The 18,053-nt window shown below is 27.5% G+C and overlaps 3 protein-coding genes and 1 long non-coding RNA gene across 6 annotated transcripts; 3 read left to right on the forward strand and 1 right to left on the reverse strand.

The window, feature by feature from the left end:
• The first annotated feature begins 132 nt into the window (after nucleotides 1–132).
• Nucleotides 133–5,969, forward strand: LOC123273710 (cyclin G). 3 transcript variants are annotated; one of them, XM_044741190.1, is made up of 6 exons: nucleotides 133–361; nucleotides 3,548–3,794; nucleotides 3,878–4,294; nucleotides 4,383–4,637; nucleotides 5,490–5,698; nucleotides 5,791–5,969. In XM_044741190.1, the coding sequence occupies exons 2-6, from the start codon at nucleotides 3,675–3,677 to the stop codon at nucleotides 5,834–5,836; spliced, it is 1,047 nt and encodes a 348-aa protein (XP_044597125.1). In that variant the 5' UTR covers nucleotides 133–361; nucleotides 3,548–3,674; the 3' UTR covers nucleotides 5,837–5,969. The 3 variants fall into 3 exon arrangements, with proteins under 3 accessions (XP_044597125.1, XP_044597127.1, XP_044597126.1); XM_044741192.1 differs by lacking the exon at nucleotides 133–361 and adding an exon at nucleotides 1,636–1,726; XM_044741191.1 differs by lacking the exon at nucleotides 133–361 and adding an exon at nucleotides 1,917–2,403.
• A 3,637-nt stretch (nucleotides 5,970–9,606) lies between these two features.
• LOC123273707 lies at nucleotides 9,607–11,361 on the forward strand. The gene is made up of 5 exons (XR_006511357.1): nucleotides 9,607–9,767; nucleotides 10,126–10,176; nucleotides 10,521–10,592; nucleotides 10,794–10,854; nucleotides 11,131–11,361. It is a non-coding gene; the product is annotated as an uncharacterized LOC123273707 (long non-coding RNA).
• Nucleotides 11,362–11,797: 436 nt separating this feature from the next.
• On the forward strand, nucleotides 11,798–14,393 carry LOC123273709 (peroxisomal biogenesis factor 19). The gene is made up of 5 exons (XM_044741188.1): nucleotides 11,798–12,069; nucleotides 12,310–12,507; nucleotides 12,886–13,064; nucleotides 13,152–13,397; nucleotides 14,047–14,393. The coding sequence occupies exons 1-5, from the start codon at nucleotides 12,006–12,008 to the stop codon at nucleotides 14,260–14,262; spliced, it is 903 nt and encodes a 300-aa protein (XP_044597123.1). The 5' UTR covers nucleotides 11,798–12,005; the 3' UTR covers nucleotides 14,263–14,393.
• Nucleotides 14,394–14,626: 233 nt separating this feature from the next.
• On the reverse strand, nucleotides 14,627–17,711 carry LOC123273708 (phosphoglycerate kinase). Its single transcript, XM_044741187.1, has 5 exons — nucleotides 17,474–17,711; nucleotides 16,994–17,342; nucleotides 16,181–16,519; nucleotides 15,167–15,386; nucleotides 14,627–15,084 (listed from the first exon to the last, which is right to left on the reverse strand). The coding sequence occupies exons 1-5, from the start codon at nucleotides 17,533–17,535 to the stop codon at nucleotides 14,807–14,809; spliced, it is 1,248 nt and encodes a 415-aa protein (XP_044597122.1). The 5' UTR covers nucleotides 17,536–17,711; the 3' UTR covers nucleotides 14,627–14,806.
• Nucleotides 17,712–18,053: the final 342 nt, after the last annotated feature.

Below are 18,053 nucleotides of genomic sequence, written 5' to 3' on the forward strand. Positions count from 1 at the left end.
ACTACTTTTTAAAATAAATTTAATTTAATGGTTCCTCCTCATACTAAAGCGTACATCAAATAATCTCGTACGTGATGCAAATAAAAGTAGGGATAATGTGAGGAGCGATCAGCTGTACGAACTGACGCCATTACTTGTTGACCATCTAACTGTCAAACTGAGTCGACTGAGTGAACAGAGCCCAGTAGAGTAGCACTGAGTGCAACCGAGTCCAAGTGTAGTGAGTAAATAACTCACCTACGACTCACTCAGTTGTTACACTTTTATACTATTCTCCCTTTAGTTTATTTATTATATTATTAGTAACTTACCAAGGTCAACCCTGGCTAAATTTGCTGATTAGTGTTTGGAAAGTACCCGGGTAAGTATTTTTTAATATTTTTACATCTTATATATATAATATATGAATACAATAACATGTACCTATATTATTTAACCATTCATTTAATATACAAGCCACTTTACAATTTATTCGCTAGGTTATATTCATTTTATATTTTGATAATCGCCAATTAAATATATTTTTCATTTTAGCGTCGCAAAAAATTTAGTTTTTTTTAGTTAAAAAAATAATACAAACAATTTAACTCATCTGATTTTAAGATAAAGCGGTAAAAAGAATATTAATTTGGAATTTCCTGAGAAAATCTATTGTATTTTATTATTATTATCATCATTATCATAATTATTTATATATACATTGAATCGTGAGAACAAAGAACTCTCTTGTCTTCAGTGCGTCGAAATGAAACGGAGGGAAAAAAAAAACAAAACCCAAAGAATTCATTTGAAATTCTATTTGTTTCAATGTTTTATTTCTAATGTTTTAAATGGTTAATTTTTTTATTACAAACCGAGACTGAGATATTTATAAATAAATAAATAAACAATTCAATGAAAGAGTCCAATGATGTAGGATTTATTTATATCGTAAAAACGGGTTTGAAAGTGATACGATTATGAACTGGAGTAACTCCAGCCTCTTCTCAAGGTCACCTTTTTTTTTTTATAATATTTATGTTAGCATTGAGCAATTACATCTCTCAAAATTAACTTTTTAGTATTAATAGGTTTTATTTTGGATTTGGATTAGGTGGGTTGTGTAATTGACATACTTTCGATAATAAAAATGTCACGCTAAAAATTTTTTTTCGCTTCTGGTGAATAAATGCAGCTTTTGCAATTTTTTTTTAATATTTATGACGCATCAAAAATCGTCACGCATTTATATTGATTTTATGAGATAACTGTTTTAATTCAACAAAACAAATGCAAGGATGTTTTTTTTTGACGGACAACGTCATTTAGATAAACTGGAAAAAAATCAATAAAATTATTTTTACGGGGGTTTTATTCAAGTTTATAATAATAAAACTTAAAGGTTTTATGATGCAATGGTGTTGTATTTTTTTGACGTTTAATTTAAATAATGTTTAAGCATTTATTAGTGTTGTTTGTTTTATTTATTTTTCTTAATGTTGAAACAAAAAAGGGACTATTGCGTCAGCTGTTGTGCGCACAGTCGTTCCTATTCTGGTCCCTTCGCGCAGTATCTTTGTTGCTAGCAGCCAATGCGAGGGCTTTAGCGCCCGTTTTCAAGAGCTAACTCGCGAGCTGTCATTAGTCGAAACGCCATGACAGCCAACAGAACGCGAAACTTATGCTGTTCATATGAAAGTAACTTTAATTTAAGGTCGTTCGAATAAGCGCGTTAAGTTGTCACCCGGTAAGTATAATGCTGAAGAACTTTTAACAAACTTGTCTGGACTTGTCAGAAAATAGAGAACAGTGAGACTGATAACTGAGTGTGCGCACCCTCGCAGTACGTTAAAAAACTTTTACAAAATTCGCTATTTTTTTAAATTCATCGTCTGCAAATTCAAGTTTTTAATTTTTCAACATTAATATTTTGTTTTTTAAAATTAATAAGTAACTCAGTTTTTATTTATTAAAGTGAACAACCGAACATTTTAAATTACAAGTTTAACTCGAAGAATTACTCGTTTAACCGCCAAAACAAACTTAATCCGTTCCTCTATTATCAATCTCGTGATTAAATAAATAATTAGTTAATTTAATTTTATTTATTTAAAGTATTATAACTCAAGGTTACAAATTTATGGAACCTTCTAAGTCAATTTCGCAACTCAAGGCTCAACGTTGAAGACTGAATTTTAGATTTTTTATTTATTAATTATTTATATTCAAGATTATTATTTATACTTACTCAATTTATCACCTTGTGCAATTTTTGTGATAAACGTAATTAATTAACTTGAAGAAAAAGTATTGCGTTAGATCTGACTCTTGCCTTGCATCACCTTAAAAATTGAGATGTACCTCATTAGAACATCATTAAATATTTATTAATTTACCAATATCTAAAATTATTGAATACCTTACGTAAGTATCTAATTATGAATTCATTTAATTTTATTTTTAATACTTTTTATCTCATTTGAAATTTTATTTTTAACAACAGATATTGGAGTATATAATTTTAATAGTCACATTAAAATAAAATAATTATAATAATTCACGATAAAAACAAGTTATTAATCAATTTTATCATCCATTAAGGCTATAAATTTGGATAAAATGTCAAAAGAATAATCTTACTGTCACGTGGGTTTTTGACAAGTCTGAGCAAGTTTCAACAGGCTAGTTTCGAGCACTTTCTTACCGAAAATTTACAGTCGACGCTCTCTGTATTGGACCTCTCTGTATTTGACCACATTCTTCCTCTGTATTTGACGATTTTACACAGCTCTTATGGACAAGGACGAGTCAAATACAGAGAATGGTCCTGTACGGGCGAGTCAAATACAAAGAGCGTTGACTGTATCGTGTTTACGTCATTCTCCGTATAGCCTTAGCATTCAGTATCTTAGTCATACTATATAGTATACTACCGTATAATACCGTATACTACAATGTAAAGCAACTGTATTCTAATTACCCTCGTGATTCAGTACCTGTACTGCTCTTACTCATAAATAAGAATAGATACAATGATGAGATTAGAAAAATAATGGTTAAGTGATTTAAATATTTATTTTTCAACTTGTAACATTCTTTGTTGACTTAAATAGCTGAGCTTATAATTGTAAACTAGCAGAAAATTAAAAAACAAAAAAATTTTCGATTTAAATTACACTGAGAAAAAAAAATATTTTTATTAAGAAAATTTTCTTGATACAAGAATTCATGTTCTTGAAAATTTTCAAGAATATATATTCTTAGCTCAAGAACTTGTTAAATTGATTGAAATAATTTTTACTTAATTTAAATAAAGCTATTCTCTTGTTTATCTATTAATATCCAAAGATAAATATTGATGCTCTTCTCTTCGGAAATTAATAATTAATAATAATAGAATATTTGATCGTCATCGAATTTCTTGAACCAACAAATTGTTAATTGAGTAAAAATATTTTTTTCTTCTCAGTGTACACTTAAGCTTTTAATCTTTAAGAATTGATAATGCAAATTCGTTGATTAATATTAATTTATGATTTTAATATTTATTTTTTTTCGTTTGTTTTAGATACCGTGCTAGCCAACTAGGTCGTTCTTCGTGGTGTGACTAGTTATCCAGCAAAGGAGCATTAAATTAATAAGTTAGTCGAAAATACTAACTAATTGCTGAATTTCGCTGGTCACACGTCGCAGGAATGGACACTACAGGCTCGCCGGCACCGGTTACAATCCACTCACTTCTTGAACAACTTCAAGAAGCTCTGGTACTTGAAGTAAAGTACCAGCCTAATTTACAACTTCCAGCTATAACTAAAGTAAGAAATTGATCTATTATCATGTTTAATTATCTTATCGGAGATAGTATGTATAATTTAATGATTAAATAATTATTTTATAGAATGATGAGGTAATAATTGCTGAGAGAAATGGCTCGGCACACGTTTTAAGATGCCTTAAAGTCTGGTATGATCTGCCATCGGATGTATTCTTCATTGCGATGAACTTGATGGACCGTTTCCTCACTAAAATGAAAGCTCAACCAAAGCACATGCCCTGCATCAGGGTATCATCATTCTACATAGCTGCCGTCCAAATGTCACAAACAATCGATATGGATCATCTTGTCTCTATTTCTCAGTTCAAATTCACTCGAGGTGATCTTAAACGTATGTCGGATTTGATCAGTAATAAATTGGAGTGGGCACCAGGAACTACGCCTATCACAGCTCTTACTTTCCTACGTCTCTTTCACGTCATGTTCCATGCAGCGGCATCACAGCTAGGACTTGGTGAACTCTACGCCAGCATTGTTACAGTAATTAATTTTTCTTATTATATTGTGAAACTTTTTATTATAATCTATTCTAGTTTCAATGATTGACAGAGTAATTTTATATTTTTAGGAGTCTGAACTTGTTCTAAGGCTTGAAATGGTTGCCTGCAACGTCGAATGTGCTAACTTGAGACCATCTGAAGTAGCTCTAGTGCTTCTTTGCACGTATCTGGATTCAGCAGTCAACCGTTTGAAATCTAATACCGAAGCGACTATGCTACCAGTTGCTGGACCAAGCTCTGCACCTGTTGATTTTTCTCAGACACCTGCTCATCAAATCTTACGACTTGTTGAGTTTGCTACTGAACTTCAAAAAATATGCCGGGTAATTAATAATTTTTTTGTTTATTTTAAATCATTATTGAAGTAAAACTTCTTTATAGACGTATGAGATAAATTTTATAGCAATGTAAGAAAAAATCGTCACGATTTTTGGTTACGCGCCTTGTTTTTTTTTTTTTATCAAAGTTCAGTATAGTGACGTAAAGAATAAACCTAGTAAACATTATTAATTCTAAAAACAATTAAATAATAATTTAAAAATAAAACAAAACACAATTAGAAAATAAAAATATGTATACGTACATCTTTTTTAATTATTCGTTTTTAATGATTTATTTATTCATTTTGAATTCTATAAAATCATTGCATATCTACATGATTAACTGTCGTCATATAATTATATTACTTTAAGTAGATAATTTCAATTATTTACTCGTAACTTGTGTAATTAAGTAAGTTATTAAATATCTGCTTTGAATTATTTTTACTAAGTTATGTCATGAATATGAACATTAAAGTTTGTTACATGATTTTTGTAAACTGATTAACTAATTTTTAGATTAAATAATGGTAGAGTCTAAATAATGACAACAATAGTAGTAATGATGCGATCATAATTGATGAAATACAATAATTATAATAAAAACAATGTTAAAATGAATTACTCATATTATTTGTATGCATGTCTATAATACTAAAATAGCTTTGATCTTATACGAAAAAAATTTTTTTTTTTAAGTCTTATCGACTCAATTTCTGTAAAATTGTAAATAGTAAAAAAATTATGACATATAAAGAAGTTTCACTTCTTACCTGTGTACTCTGGTACACACACATATTTTTTTTTTTTATTTTCATTTCATCAATACTGATAACCATTTTATTTGAATTATAGATTTCAGAGGCAAGCTTCGCTTCTACACATGAACGAGTTGGGGCAATAATGAGTAAGTACAACGCACAAGAACAAATACCGTACAGACAAAGATTTGTTTGGCGATTGTCATCAAGAACTGCCAGACTCTTACGTCCAACCGATAAATTCATTTCAAACCTCCCGGCTATCGCTGAAAACGCTCCAATTCCATCTCCAAGTCGAATCAGGTTAGTGATTGTTTTGGTTCTCATTTAATTGATCAAATGTTCTCTGATTGATTAATTTAATTGCTCATTGTTAAATGTTATTTTTTTTGCAGATCGGGATACAGACTCAACAGGCGCCATGACATGAAGAGACGTTAAAAATACTCAAAGCATCCGGTTAAAAAAGATTAATCTACGAAAATCATAAAAAAAGTACAAACAGCTTTGAATTCGGCATTTACAGCGTTTTCATACCGCTATACATTTATTGATGTTCCATCAAATAATTGCTGCTGAAAGTTGTAAGTGAATTTCTTTAAAAATTTAATGGCCTTTATATTTCACTAAACGTTCAAGCAAGCAGAATTAGTAGTGAAAAAAAAATTAACTGATAATTTATCTCGTGGTTTTAAAACTTTACTTATAAATAAAGTACTACGATAAAATAAGTTATTAATGTTGAAGTTACTATAAAAGTGTTTTTTTTTTTTTTTTTTTCTGCTACTAGAAAACAAAAAATAAAAACACTTTTGTGGGAACGTTGAAAGAAAAAAAGATTGTGATAAAAAAGTAGAATTGGTAAATTTAATTGGAAAAAAGTAATTTAACATGAACTAAAACTTAGGTTTCATATGAGATATGAGACAATAAATGTAAGTAAATATATTATATGATAATGAATTAAAATGTTGACGAAAAAAAGTAAAAAAAAAAATTTACAAAATAGTATTAGAGATAGTATAATTGTAATCGAATGTTTGAGAGAGTTAGGTAATGCAAATAATAAAACAAAAAACAAAAAAATATTAAAATTCATAAACTAAAAAAAAAAATATATATCTTAAGGTTTAATATTTTAATTGATTTGACTTGAAATATAAATATTAAAGCGTTTAGATGTTTATCAAACTAAAGATATAAACGTCCAAATGGCACATTGATTAACCGCCAATTAATATAAAAACTGATGATGAATTTTAATCTTCAGCGGTGCCAGTAGTGTAAATGGTCATTCGAAAGTAATGAGTGTTAGAATGAACTTTTTTTATTTTAAATGCGTGAAAATAATCATTAATTATAGGTTTGCATATTTGTAAATTTATTTACTAAAAAAATGAATGAATTTATCATAGTAGTAAATATCATTATATTTGTCTTTAATGATCTATATTGAATAATTTATATTAAATTAGACATGAATTCGCGCATTTAAAAAATATTATGTCTGGATTTGTTTAATTAAAAACAAAAATCACCGTTTTCTTTATGAATGATGGCATAGAATATTAATTATCACGGTATTAACATCTATACTCTCGCAGTTTGATGACAATTATTATTATAATTTTTTAAACGAAGATTATTATTTATTACTATTAATATTATTATTTTGTATTGAGCAAAACGAAATTATTGGATTAACTTTTTCTTTTTGGAAAATTATTATTTATTATTTTTTTATTATTTATTTGAGGTAAATATTTTTTTTATCATCGTAAACTGTGATAGTCTAGATACAACTGTGACTAGAAATGTGAATAATGTGGATAAGAGAAAGAATAAATATCTACAGGTCTTTGGTATAAATTAGCCAGTTTGTGCTAGTCACAAATTTTTGTTTCTTTTAATTTTTTTGACTCTTTTTTCAATCAATTAATTATTTTCTTTAAAACTTTTTTTTATTAGTTGACTTTTATTTTTATATTGAAAAAAGAGAGTAATTTAAATTATGAGTTGGAAGAATTTTCTGATGTTTTTGAGAGCTATCATAAACAGAAAATGATACTTGAAAATCGTGTGAGTTTGAAACGCAATAAAGGTTAGAAAATAATTATATAAGATTGTAATTCAATTTGAGAAAATGGATTTGAGTAAATTTACATATCTCAGCATTAAAAATATTTGAGTAGCTGTGAATTATTGAGTTATTTCATGATTTTCAATTAAAATCGTGATAATTAACATTTTTTCTCTGCATACTAGTACTTGAAAGTGACATGTGTAATTGAATGTAATTACATTTAAATCATTCATTAAATAATTATTATTTCCACTTGATAATCATTACTTGTGATGGATTTAATTAATTTTTATCAACTTGACTTTTTTAATTTATCAGACCATCTATTAGATTTAATTGTGTTCTCACTACCGTAAAATATTATTTATTTATATTAATTTATTTTTCTTTCTTTCTATAAATTTTTACATCAATCACACATAGTCAAAAATAAAATTCAACTATTATTATTATTATAACTGTTGAAAGTACAAAATTTGAATGAGTTTAATGAGGCAATTTATTGTTTAACTGAAATTATTATTGTAATAAGAATAAATCTGATAAAATTTTTAATATAAATTAAAATATTTTTTGTCATTATAAAACTCTTCAAATAAACTAAATTAATTTAAACAAATTAATGTTATTTATCATTTTTCTTTCAATTTTAATTAACCATAACAATAGATCTCTTGTGGGTATTTCATTAATTTTATGCAATAGAAAATAAACTTTTGTTAATGTAAGTGTATGAATTTAAAAGTAAATAATTACTTAAATATATATGACAAAAATAAAGTAAAATTCTTGATAAATAGCATTTCTCGTTGAAAGAAAATGCATTTTTGACTGAGCTTGAACTGTAATTCTTCGATATCTAGTACATTATAGAGAAAAAAAAAAAAAAAAAAAAACATTGATAATAATTATATAATAAAAAATCAATCATGTAATTTTAAATTATAGTTATGAGATTAACCTTATAAACATTAAAATAATTTGTCAAAGCATTTTCTTCTTCATAAATCTTAAACTTTAAAATAATAAACAAATAATATTTTCTTATCTAAATAATGAAATCCATTACAAAACTAATTCTTCGATCATTTACAATAAAAATATATTATAATTTTTTCATAATCGAAGCACAAAATTTAACATTTATTTTCAAACACTTGACGACAAAGTATGAATAATTGTTAACTGTAAAGCACTAGAGTGATTTAACTTACAAAAGACATTAAAAATAATGAATCAGCTGATAGTGTTCAATGATTATTTTGAGTCCATGTATAATAAAGAAATTTTATTTCTGTAAATTTAAAAATATAATCAAAATAATCATTGATATCGTTTGTCTTCGAATCATTTAAACAATAAGTAATTTCAATAAAACATTGTAATTGATGTAGCAACATCTAATTGATTAATTAATTGATTGAAATCTTCGTCATGTTAAAAATGTAAAAAACAAAGTGATGCATTGATTAATTTATTGATCAATTAATTATGAATAAGAGTGAATCATTTATTTATTAAATATAGCTTAAAATCTCTTAATATATTAATTGCAAACTTTTACATTTGCAAAATAAATAAAGATCTATAATGTAAATTATCTATGTTTAATTAATACCTTTGATAAATCCTTAAAACATTACTGTAGAATTACACAATATAACTCATACAAATCATTTTAATTAATGATGACACTTAAATTAACAGATCTGACAATTCTTGAAATTTTTTTGACATATCTATCAATTATAATAAAAAAAATATTTAAAAAAATTCGGACTTGTAATTTTTGTAAATTTCTACTTGTGGAATTGTTTTGTTAAATTTTTTTGATTATAATTTAATGGTTACAAAAATTTTTAAATTTTTACGTGTCTGTTAAATTTAGTATCATAATTAATTTATTAATTATTTATAAAACGCATTTATCTCTAAAAAAACACAAAGCAAAACTGTATATAGGTTAAAGTTTTTTTAAGTCTTGTTCAAGTTATTGAATTCTGGAGTTTGCCGCGTGTGAAAATAAAATTGTAGGGAGCGCCAAAAGAAAAATACTTATTCGGTAATTGTCAAGTGCTGCTGTGTATAACATGACGTCACATCCTTCCTGATTTACAGTATTGCAGTGTTACAAAAATCAACGAAGCTCGTTCATTTCCCAGCCATCTCTGATCTTGAGTGGTCGTTTTTTTTCGTCTAAGGAATTTAATTTATTTAAATATGTTCCTTTTGTTTAAAATTTCTATTAAATGGATGTTGAGCTGGGACGTTGATAATCCTTCCTGAAAAGTAAGTTATTTACAATTTTATAAACAATAAAATATCAATTTACCTATTTTAATTTTTAAAACCACATGGTGTCGACCACGTGTTTAAAAATTCTAATATTTATAACTTAAACAATTGAATTATCTATTGAATATAATCTAATTAATCATTTGAATAATTGTAATAAACGAAAGTATTAGAATAGCACAAGTTATTTTAACTAAAAAACTAATCATGATGATACATTTTTCAGACTAGAGTTTCTGAATCTTCTAAAACTACCATGATTGTAACCTTTATCTGATAAATTTAAATAATACTATGTATTATTAATTATTTCGTAGGATTTTACTTAATTATGTTTTTTAATTTTTTATAGAGTACCTGATCTGGATTTAATCCAATATGAATTTCAAGCTTTCAATAAACGGTAAGTTGATATCATAAACTATTTCTGTATAAAATAAATAATTATGATACTGAAATTAGCTAACGTTTAAAAATTTTTATAAATTCCACGTGTAATTTATCAAATTTTCTACACGTAAAATTTTTTATTTCCATTTTTTCATTTAAAAAAATTATAAAAATTTTGAACTGTTGGCTAATTTAATTTTCATTAAATGATGAGAAATTTAACTATTGAAAAGTCTTAAAGAGTAAGAACTTGCTGTTGTTTAGCCAAAAGGATACTGATTTTAATTTCCAAAAAAAAAATCTAATTTTTTTTCTCATTACTTATAAAAGCTAATATAACATTTATTTTATTTTTAGAGCAATGAAGCTCCGAAGTTACCAATCAAGAAGTTAAGATGCCACTAACATCCAATTTCCATGATTTCCTAGGTAATTATTAAAAAATATTTGATGCTTGAGTAATCAACGCAAATATCATGATGATAAATTTGATAGCTTTGAAAAGCCTTAAAGATTGAGAGCTTGCTGTTGCTTAGCCAAAAGGATGCTGATATATTTGTTCAAAAAACTAATTATTCTTTTTACTTTAAAATTTGTGAAAATACTCATGAAATTTTTTTTTCTTTACAGATGCATAGAACTTGAAAAATATCGAGTAGAGTCGAGGATGAGATGTCTCTTCAATTTAATTGTAAGTTCATTTCGATTTTCGTTGAATACAGGCACGTTACTTAGATCCATCTCCGTTATTTTTAAGAGATGCTTGAGTCATTGACGTGCAAGAATACGCAATACCTTCTTTTTAGTTGTTGAATTTAATGCTCTTCATTTTATTTTGAAAGATTTGTATAAAATGAATTGTATGCATTAAATACACTGACGAGTGGACATTCCATTATTTCGAATCATTAAATTTTCTGTCATTTGTTTATCAGAAAATTAATTAAATTTTTCTTTTTATTTACAGCTCGCTGGATTTTATCATCATCAGTTTGAAATCAGTCGATTAACTTTTATGTGACCAAGGTCACTATTCTAATAAAAGTTTAAATGAATAATTGTATTTTATACATAATATAATAAAAAAAAAATTAAAATTATTTTATCTTGTCTTTATTTCTATCATACTTGTCTTCACTGAAGTCGTTAATATTAATATTGATGAAATTTAAATTGTTATTAATTAAAATAAAATTATTATTTAATTTAAAATCGAGCAAAAAAAGTAATTAATTTTTTTTCCATATAATTTAAATTAACTAGTTGATAATAAAAATAGTTTTCGTACTTGAAGAACTTTCAATAAATTATTGAGTTGTTAAAAAAAAAAATTCCGCTCTATAAAATCGAGAACAATAAAGAATTTATTGACCACGTTAAGTTGGAGTTGGTGGTTTTATTTTATGTTCATACATGCTTAAAATAATAACATTGTTTTTTAAAAATTCAATAACTGATTCTATTTCATTCTTTTTTTTTTTATTCAATTGGTAAATAATTACGCTTGCGCGTATGATATTAAAGCTGACTCAACAGTAAAGCACTGTGCACTAATCTAGAAATAAAGTGCGCGCGCAAGCGCACCTGAATATAGAATTGCATATATTTTGATGCTTGTGATATATTCCACCAATCACGTTATGAATAAATTTGCTTCGTATACACTTAATCTCGATTGTATTACACGGAAAACGGACATCTATATGAAGGCTATATAGCCTTCATACACCATACCTGAAACTCTTTGCGCTCCGAGGTGTGCAAGAGATTTAAAATAGTTTTCATTCATCAGACAGTTGGCGGTGGTCGTGATTTGAACAGCTGATAATATATCTACGGAAAATGTCTGATAAAAATAAATCGAATAAACAATCCGCAGATCCTGAATTGGATGATCTTTTAAGTAGTAAGTATAGATTTTAAAAGCAATAATTATAATAACGAACAGCGTTATCTTTTTAATTTATGGTTATTGTTCTTAACCTAAAAAAATTTTTTTCCACGTTTATTAGATAACATTTTAAAGTTATAATAAAAAATTATGTAATTTTGGATTTCTATTAATTTATAGGAATAATAATATAATAATGAATTGCATGTGCTTGACATAAAAAAAATTTTATTGATAATTTCCCCCTTTTTACAGATGCCCTCGGAGACTTTGACCGATTATCCGTAACAAATGAACAAAAACAAGACCAAACAGCGAGTTCGACATCAAAAGAGGTACCAAAAGACCTGGAAAAATCTCCAGAACCACTGATTGATGAAATGTGGTCACAAGAATTTATTAATCAAACGGCTTCACAGTTTCAAAAAAATTTGCAAAAAATTATCCAAAATGGTAATTAATTTGAGCTTTAATTATTTATTACATTTTAGATGACACTGAAATTGAGAGAGGTGTGAGAATTTTTTTAACAAATAATTATAGCAAAAAAAAATTTATTAAAATTTCCATCTTTATAAATTCTAAAAAATTATCTAAAATTTCTAGGATCAGTTTTTTTTTCAAAAAAAATTTAAAAAATTGTCAAGGTTCTGCTAATTTCAGTGTTATAATTTTAATTATAAAATTGATCAAGAGAAAAAAAAGCTTGCCAGCAAATATCTACAGTAAAATTTTTATCATTAATTTTTTGTTAACTTGGTAAGAGTTGGAGTTGGAGCTAGATACATAGCTGAAAATATTTTGAATCCCAATTATTAACTAATTAATCAGGGAGTGATGGCGATTTCAATGCGTCACTGGCGAAAATGGCGCAGACAGTAGCAGAATCCATGGCTTCAACTTCCGGAGCTGATGGCGAGTCTGCTGCTGATATCGGTGATAGCTTGGATTTCCAAGCGGCTATTGCTCAAGCTTTCAAAGACATACCACACCCTACCGAAGAGATGAAGGTTTTTAAATGACCAATTTTATAATGAAATAAGTCAATAATAATTTTCATACAATAATTGTTTTTTTTTTTTTTTTTAACTTACTAGGCTTCTGGATCTGGTTTCAACGAGACCGAGCTATTATCGATGTTCGGACAGCCATCAGACGAATCTGGTGGGGATATATTTCCTTTTATGCAAGGGATGATGCAGTCTTTATTGTCTAAAGAAGTATTGTATCCACCATTGAAAGATTTAGTCGATAAATATCCCGATTGGCTAGATGAAAAAAAAAGTAGTCTTGCCGCAGCCGATTTCGAAAGATATACGAGGCAATTTCTTCTCATGCAAAAAGTATGAAATTTATAAGCAAGTAAACCTATTTATTCATTTATTTTTTTTTTTTTTTATTTATTTATTTTCTTTATTAAGACCCAACAGTTGAGCGCCATTAACAGGGTCACTTTATACAGTACTCAGATACAGAATAGCGACTAAAATCTACAAATTATCCTAATTTTATATAAACTGAAATATTATAAAGAAGAAAACAGTATTTTTATTGCTAAACACTAGTCGATTACTTATAACTTATTATCGACGGTCTAATTAGCAATTGGTCTAACTTCTTATTTTTTAGAGAGTAATTTTTTAACATTTTGATGTAATAATAGGCCGATAATAAATTATTTGAATGATCCTTATTTACACTGGCCTATTTGTTTGAGACTTGTAATTTTATTCTAATTAAAAAAAATAAAGTATTCTCAAAAAATCAATTATCTTAAAATTTATAATTCAAAAATTGTATTTATTAGTTTATTAGAGATAGTTTGTTTTTTTTTTTTTTTAATTAAAATAAAATGCAAATGTCAATAACTAGGCCAGTGTCAATAACTGGGTCTTTTACCTTATGGAGTTAGACAACTTGCTAAAAGAAAAACATGATAAATTTATAATTAGTAATAACTATTCTTATTAATATATTGAAATTATTTTTTAGGTATGCAAGGAATTAGAGACTGAGAAAAGCGATGATGCTGACGAAGTCAAAAAATCACGTTTTGACAAAGTCCTGGATCTTATGCATGAAATGCAGACATGCGGGCAACCACCAGACGATTTAATTGGTGAGCAAACGGGTCTATTTCAATTGAATGATATGGGTAATCCTGTATTGCCACCGGGTGTTGATCCCTCAAACTGTTGTATAATGTAATTAATTTCTTTTACGATATTAACATTTAAAATGTGCAAGTGATATTTTATCTGACATCAACTGTACATAAATGAAATTAAGTTATTTATATATATATAATAAATCTATACAATTCGTATTAAGCAGAAAAAATAAAAACGTTAATTGGATTGTAAGATAACAATAACTATTATAAGAACAAAATGAAAATTTTTCAATTATTTCTAAGCGATCAATAATTAAAATTAATATATTTAATATTAATATATATATGAAAAAGTGTTTTTTATATCGACTAGTTATTGTGTAGATGAGCATTGAAATAATATTTGTTATTATTATAGTCTTTCTCTTCGTGATGATGGGATAATAGAATAAAACATAATACTTTGCTAACTTGTCTTTTTATTGTAACACAGAACATGTTTTATTGAATTCCTGTTCGTCAATACATTTTATTAAAATTTTTAAATATACAGTACAATCTTTACGATATTATTCATTTTTTAAATATTTTACTTGGTAATTATTTGTAATTCTATTTGTTTGGTACTGGGCCTGAGCTTTAAGCAGGGGAGAGTGCATCGACTCCAGGAAGAACTTTACCTTCGAGCAGCTCTAAACTGGCACCACCTCCAGTACTCACGTGACTAACTTTATCCTCAGTCTTCCATTTAGCAGCACAAGTTGCTGTGTCACCACCACCGATGATTGTGATAGCTCCATGAGTAGTTGCCTCAACAACATTGTCCATCAAACTTTTTGTACCTTTACTGAAATTGTCAAACTCAAAGACACCGGCTGGTCCATTCCATACAATTACTTTGGCCCTCTTGATTGGCTCTAAAGTACGAATAAATTAATTACACCATTTTTCACTTAACTTGATTATTTTTATTTAAAATTGAAATTATATGGTCATTACCAGTAAATAATTCACGAGATTTAGGACCAACGTCAAGTCCCATCCAGCCATCGGGAATTCCTGACTCAACATCAGCTGCTCCTACAGCTGCATCTTCAGCGAATTTATCAGCTGTAACGAAGTCTACGGGAAGATGAACTTGGACGTTATTTTTCTTAGCTTTTTCCAGAAGATCATTTACAATTTTTGATCCTTCTTCATCGAACAATGAATTTCCAATCTAAATATACAAGTCATTTATTAAGGAGGATAACCACTATGAAAATTAAAAAAAAAAAAATTTTTTTTTTATTAAATTAAAAATATGTATGTAAAGTTTTATATGAAAATTCCGAACATTTTTCGAGTTATAGTCATCATTTTTGTAACAGTGTGTCAAATGACCATTGCACGCGCGGCGCTCCAACAAAAACACGTTTTTCTCGAAATTACTTTATTTGAACTGGTGGGATCTGTCATTTGCATAAATATGAACCGATTTGCAACTTTTTTCCGTATTCTTCTGTAGCTATAGTTGCACGTAGGGGATTTTGAAAATTTTGATTTTTAAGATTTTTTAGGGCTGTTTGAATCCAAAAAAAATGAGAAAAAAAAAACGAAAAATTTTTAATATGTCGCCATTTTTTTTTAAATCCAAATTTTCAAAATCCCCTACGTGGAACGATGACCACATGCATGCAGATTACAACGAAATTTGGTTTTTTTATTTTAGATAATCTATTTTTGACTTAGAGATCCCATCGTGGTGGGGAAAATTTTTTTGGTGCTCCACAAAAATGCTTATAACTTTGTAACAACATGATATTTTTTAATCAAAATTTAGGAGAATGATTTTCAATGTATACTTTATAAAACAAAAAAAAACTGATTCCCAAATTCTTTTATTATCTCAGCCAAAAAAATTCCTGAAAATCATCTATTTTTTCGATCTTCACAGTGGCTATCCCTTTTAAATATTAACTAATTGACAAATTTCAATTCATTAAAAAAAAAAAAAATTATTTAAACACTTACTTTCATTCCTTTGGACACCTTCAGGAAAGTGTAAGCCATACCTCCACCAATAATCATTTCGTTGACTTTGTCCAACAAGTTATTGATCAACTGTATTTTATCAGCAACCTTGGCACCGCCAAGAATTGCAAGGAATGGTTTTTCAGGATTATCAAGAGCTTTAGCAAAGTACTCAAGCTCTTTCTTCAACAAAAATCCGCTGGCACGTACATCAAATCCATCGCCCATCATAGAACTGTGAGCACGGTGAGCAGTACCAAAAGCGTCGTTGATGTAAACGTCACCGAGTTTTCTCAACGATGCGCGGAATTCAGTGACTTTAGCTTTGTCAGCTTTAATCTGTATCAAGAATTTTAAGATTTTAATTTAAAAATAAATTATTCCATGCAAAGTAATTAACAATACTAAAGTTAGCCGACGTTTTTAATTTTATAACACTAAAGTTAGCCGGTTTTTAATTTTTTTAAATTATTAAATTAGAACTAAAAAATATTATTTAAAAATTACACTTAGAGTTTTTCAAGTTTTTGATAAATGAAAATTTTTTTTTATTATTTTGCAAAGATTTTTTTAATAAAAAAAAATTATAAAAATTTTTAAATGTCGGCTAACTTAATTTTCATTTAATTTTTTTCATTTATTAAATTGGAACAAAAAAATATTTTTAAAAAATTGCACTCGGAGTTTTTAAAGTTTTCTACAAATGAAATTTTTTTTTGAAATAATTTTTTCAATAAAAAAAATTCTAAAAATTTTTAGATGTCGGTTAACTTAATTTTCATAATTAATTAATAAAATAATTATTTTTAATACCTTACTGCCGTCAGGGCCAACACCTTTGCCTTCTTCTTCAACATGGTACCTCAAGTTCTCAAGTAAAATAATAGTTCCAGGTGCAGGATCAGCACAAGCTTTCTCAACATCCGGACCAACACAGTCATCAAGAAACAAAATGTCTTTACCCAGAAGTGTTTTCAGCTCATCAGCAACTGGCTTGAGCGTGTATTTAGTATTACGTGAGCCATCAGGACGTCCTAGATGTGACATAAGCACAATAGACTTGGCCTTTTTATCCAACGCATACTTAACAGTATCCAGAGCAGCAACAATTCGCTGATTGTTCGTGATCTTGCCCTCCTTCAACGGCACATTGAAGTCGACTCTATAATTAAGAAAGATACAATAAAAAAAATATCCACTGACATAACCACTAATTATCAGTAAAACTGACTAACAGTCATTTTGACACATGACGTTTATTAAGATAATAATTTAAAAAAAATCGATCCTTACCTTATCAAGACCCTTTTGCCGGTGAGGTCTACTTTGTCAATGCTGAGTTTATTCAACGCCATGACGCTTTTCCCAAGACTGTAATTATTTCGCTGAGTAAAAAAACTTGCTGTTGGATAACCACTTGCAGTTATTGAGTATCTCTGCAAATTAAACGGATTTACGTGACGTATAACTGAGTTTACCAGTGATGATGATGACAATTTCGAGGTTTGATACGTAATTCTATGAATGTCAAACGAAGGGCGTCGGAGGTAGCGCCCTCGCATCAGCTTTTCTAACGCGCGCATAATATGTATCTTATTTGATAGATCGGCTACCTATTTTTATTTTATTATTATATTTCGGGTATAGATATATATATTTATGTTTTTTTCAATACAAATACTTTTTCTAAAATTTCTCACATAAATACAGTTATAAATAATCACTCACAATAACTATTTTCCAATTTATTATTGTATTCTTTAAATATTTTTCATGATAAACCCATGGTTATCACCCGGCCTTGTTCAAAGTACTTTGTGGATAAGCTTTCACGATTAATTATTATTAATTCAATTGCAATAAAATTATTTTT

Source organism: Cotesia glomerata, unplaced genomic scaffold (genome assembly GCF_020080835.1).
Source record: "Cotesia glomerata isolate CgM1 unplaced genomic scaffold, MPM_Cglom_v2.3 scaffold_124, whole genome shotgun sequence".
In the NCBI taxonomy this organism is placed as follows: Eukaryota; Metazoa; Arthropoda; class Insecta; order Hymenoptera; family Braconidae; genus Cotesia; species Cotesia glomerata.

Excerpts from the sequence above, each read along its gene's own strand:
- LOC123273710 (XM_044741190.1), top strand. The coding sequence starts at position 3,675 with ATGGACACTACAGGCTCGCCGGCACCGGTTACAATCCACTCACTTCTT. Across the intron at positions 3,795-3,877 it reads AACTTCCAGCTATAACTAAA|AATGATGAGGTAATAATTGC; the intron begins GTAAGAAATTGA and ends ATTATTTTATAG. Across the intron at positions 4,638-5,489 it reads AACTTCAAAAAATATGCCGG|ATTTCAGAGGCAAGCTTCGC; the intron begins GTAATTAATAAT and ends TTTGAATTATAG.
- LOC123273709 (XM_044741188.1), top strand. The coding sequence starts at position 12,006 with ATGTCTGATAAAAATAAATCGAATAAACAATCCGCAGATCCTGAATTG. Across the intron at positions 12,508-12,885 it reads GCAAAAAATTATCCAAAATG|GGAGTGATGGCGATTTCAAT; the intron begins GTAATTAATTTG and ends CTAATTAATCAG. Across the intron at positions 13,398-14,046 it reads AATTTCTTCTCATGCAAAAA|GTATGCAAGGAATTAGAGAC; the intron begins GTATGAAATTTA and ends ATTATTTTTTAG.
- LOC123273708 (XM_044741187.1), bottom strand. The coding sequence starts at position 17,535 with ATGGCGTTGAATAAACTCAGCATTGACAAAGTAGACCTCACCGGCAAA. Across the intron at positions 17,343-17,473 it reads GGCAAAAGGGTCTTGATAAG|AGTCGACTTCAATGTGCCGT; the intron begins GTAAGGATCGAT and ends TCTTAATTATAG. Across the intron at positions 16,520-16,993 it reads TTGGCCCTGACGGCAGTAAG|ATTAAAGCTGACAAAGCTAA; the intron begins GTATTAAAAATA and ends TTCTTGATACAG.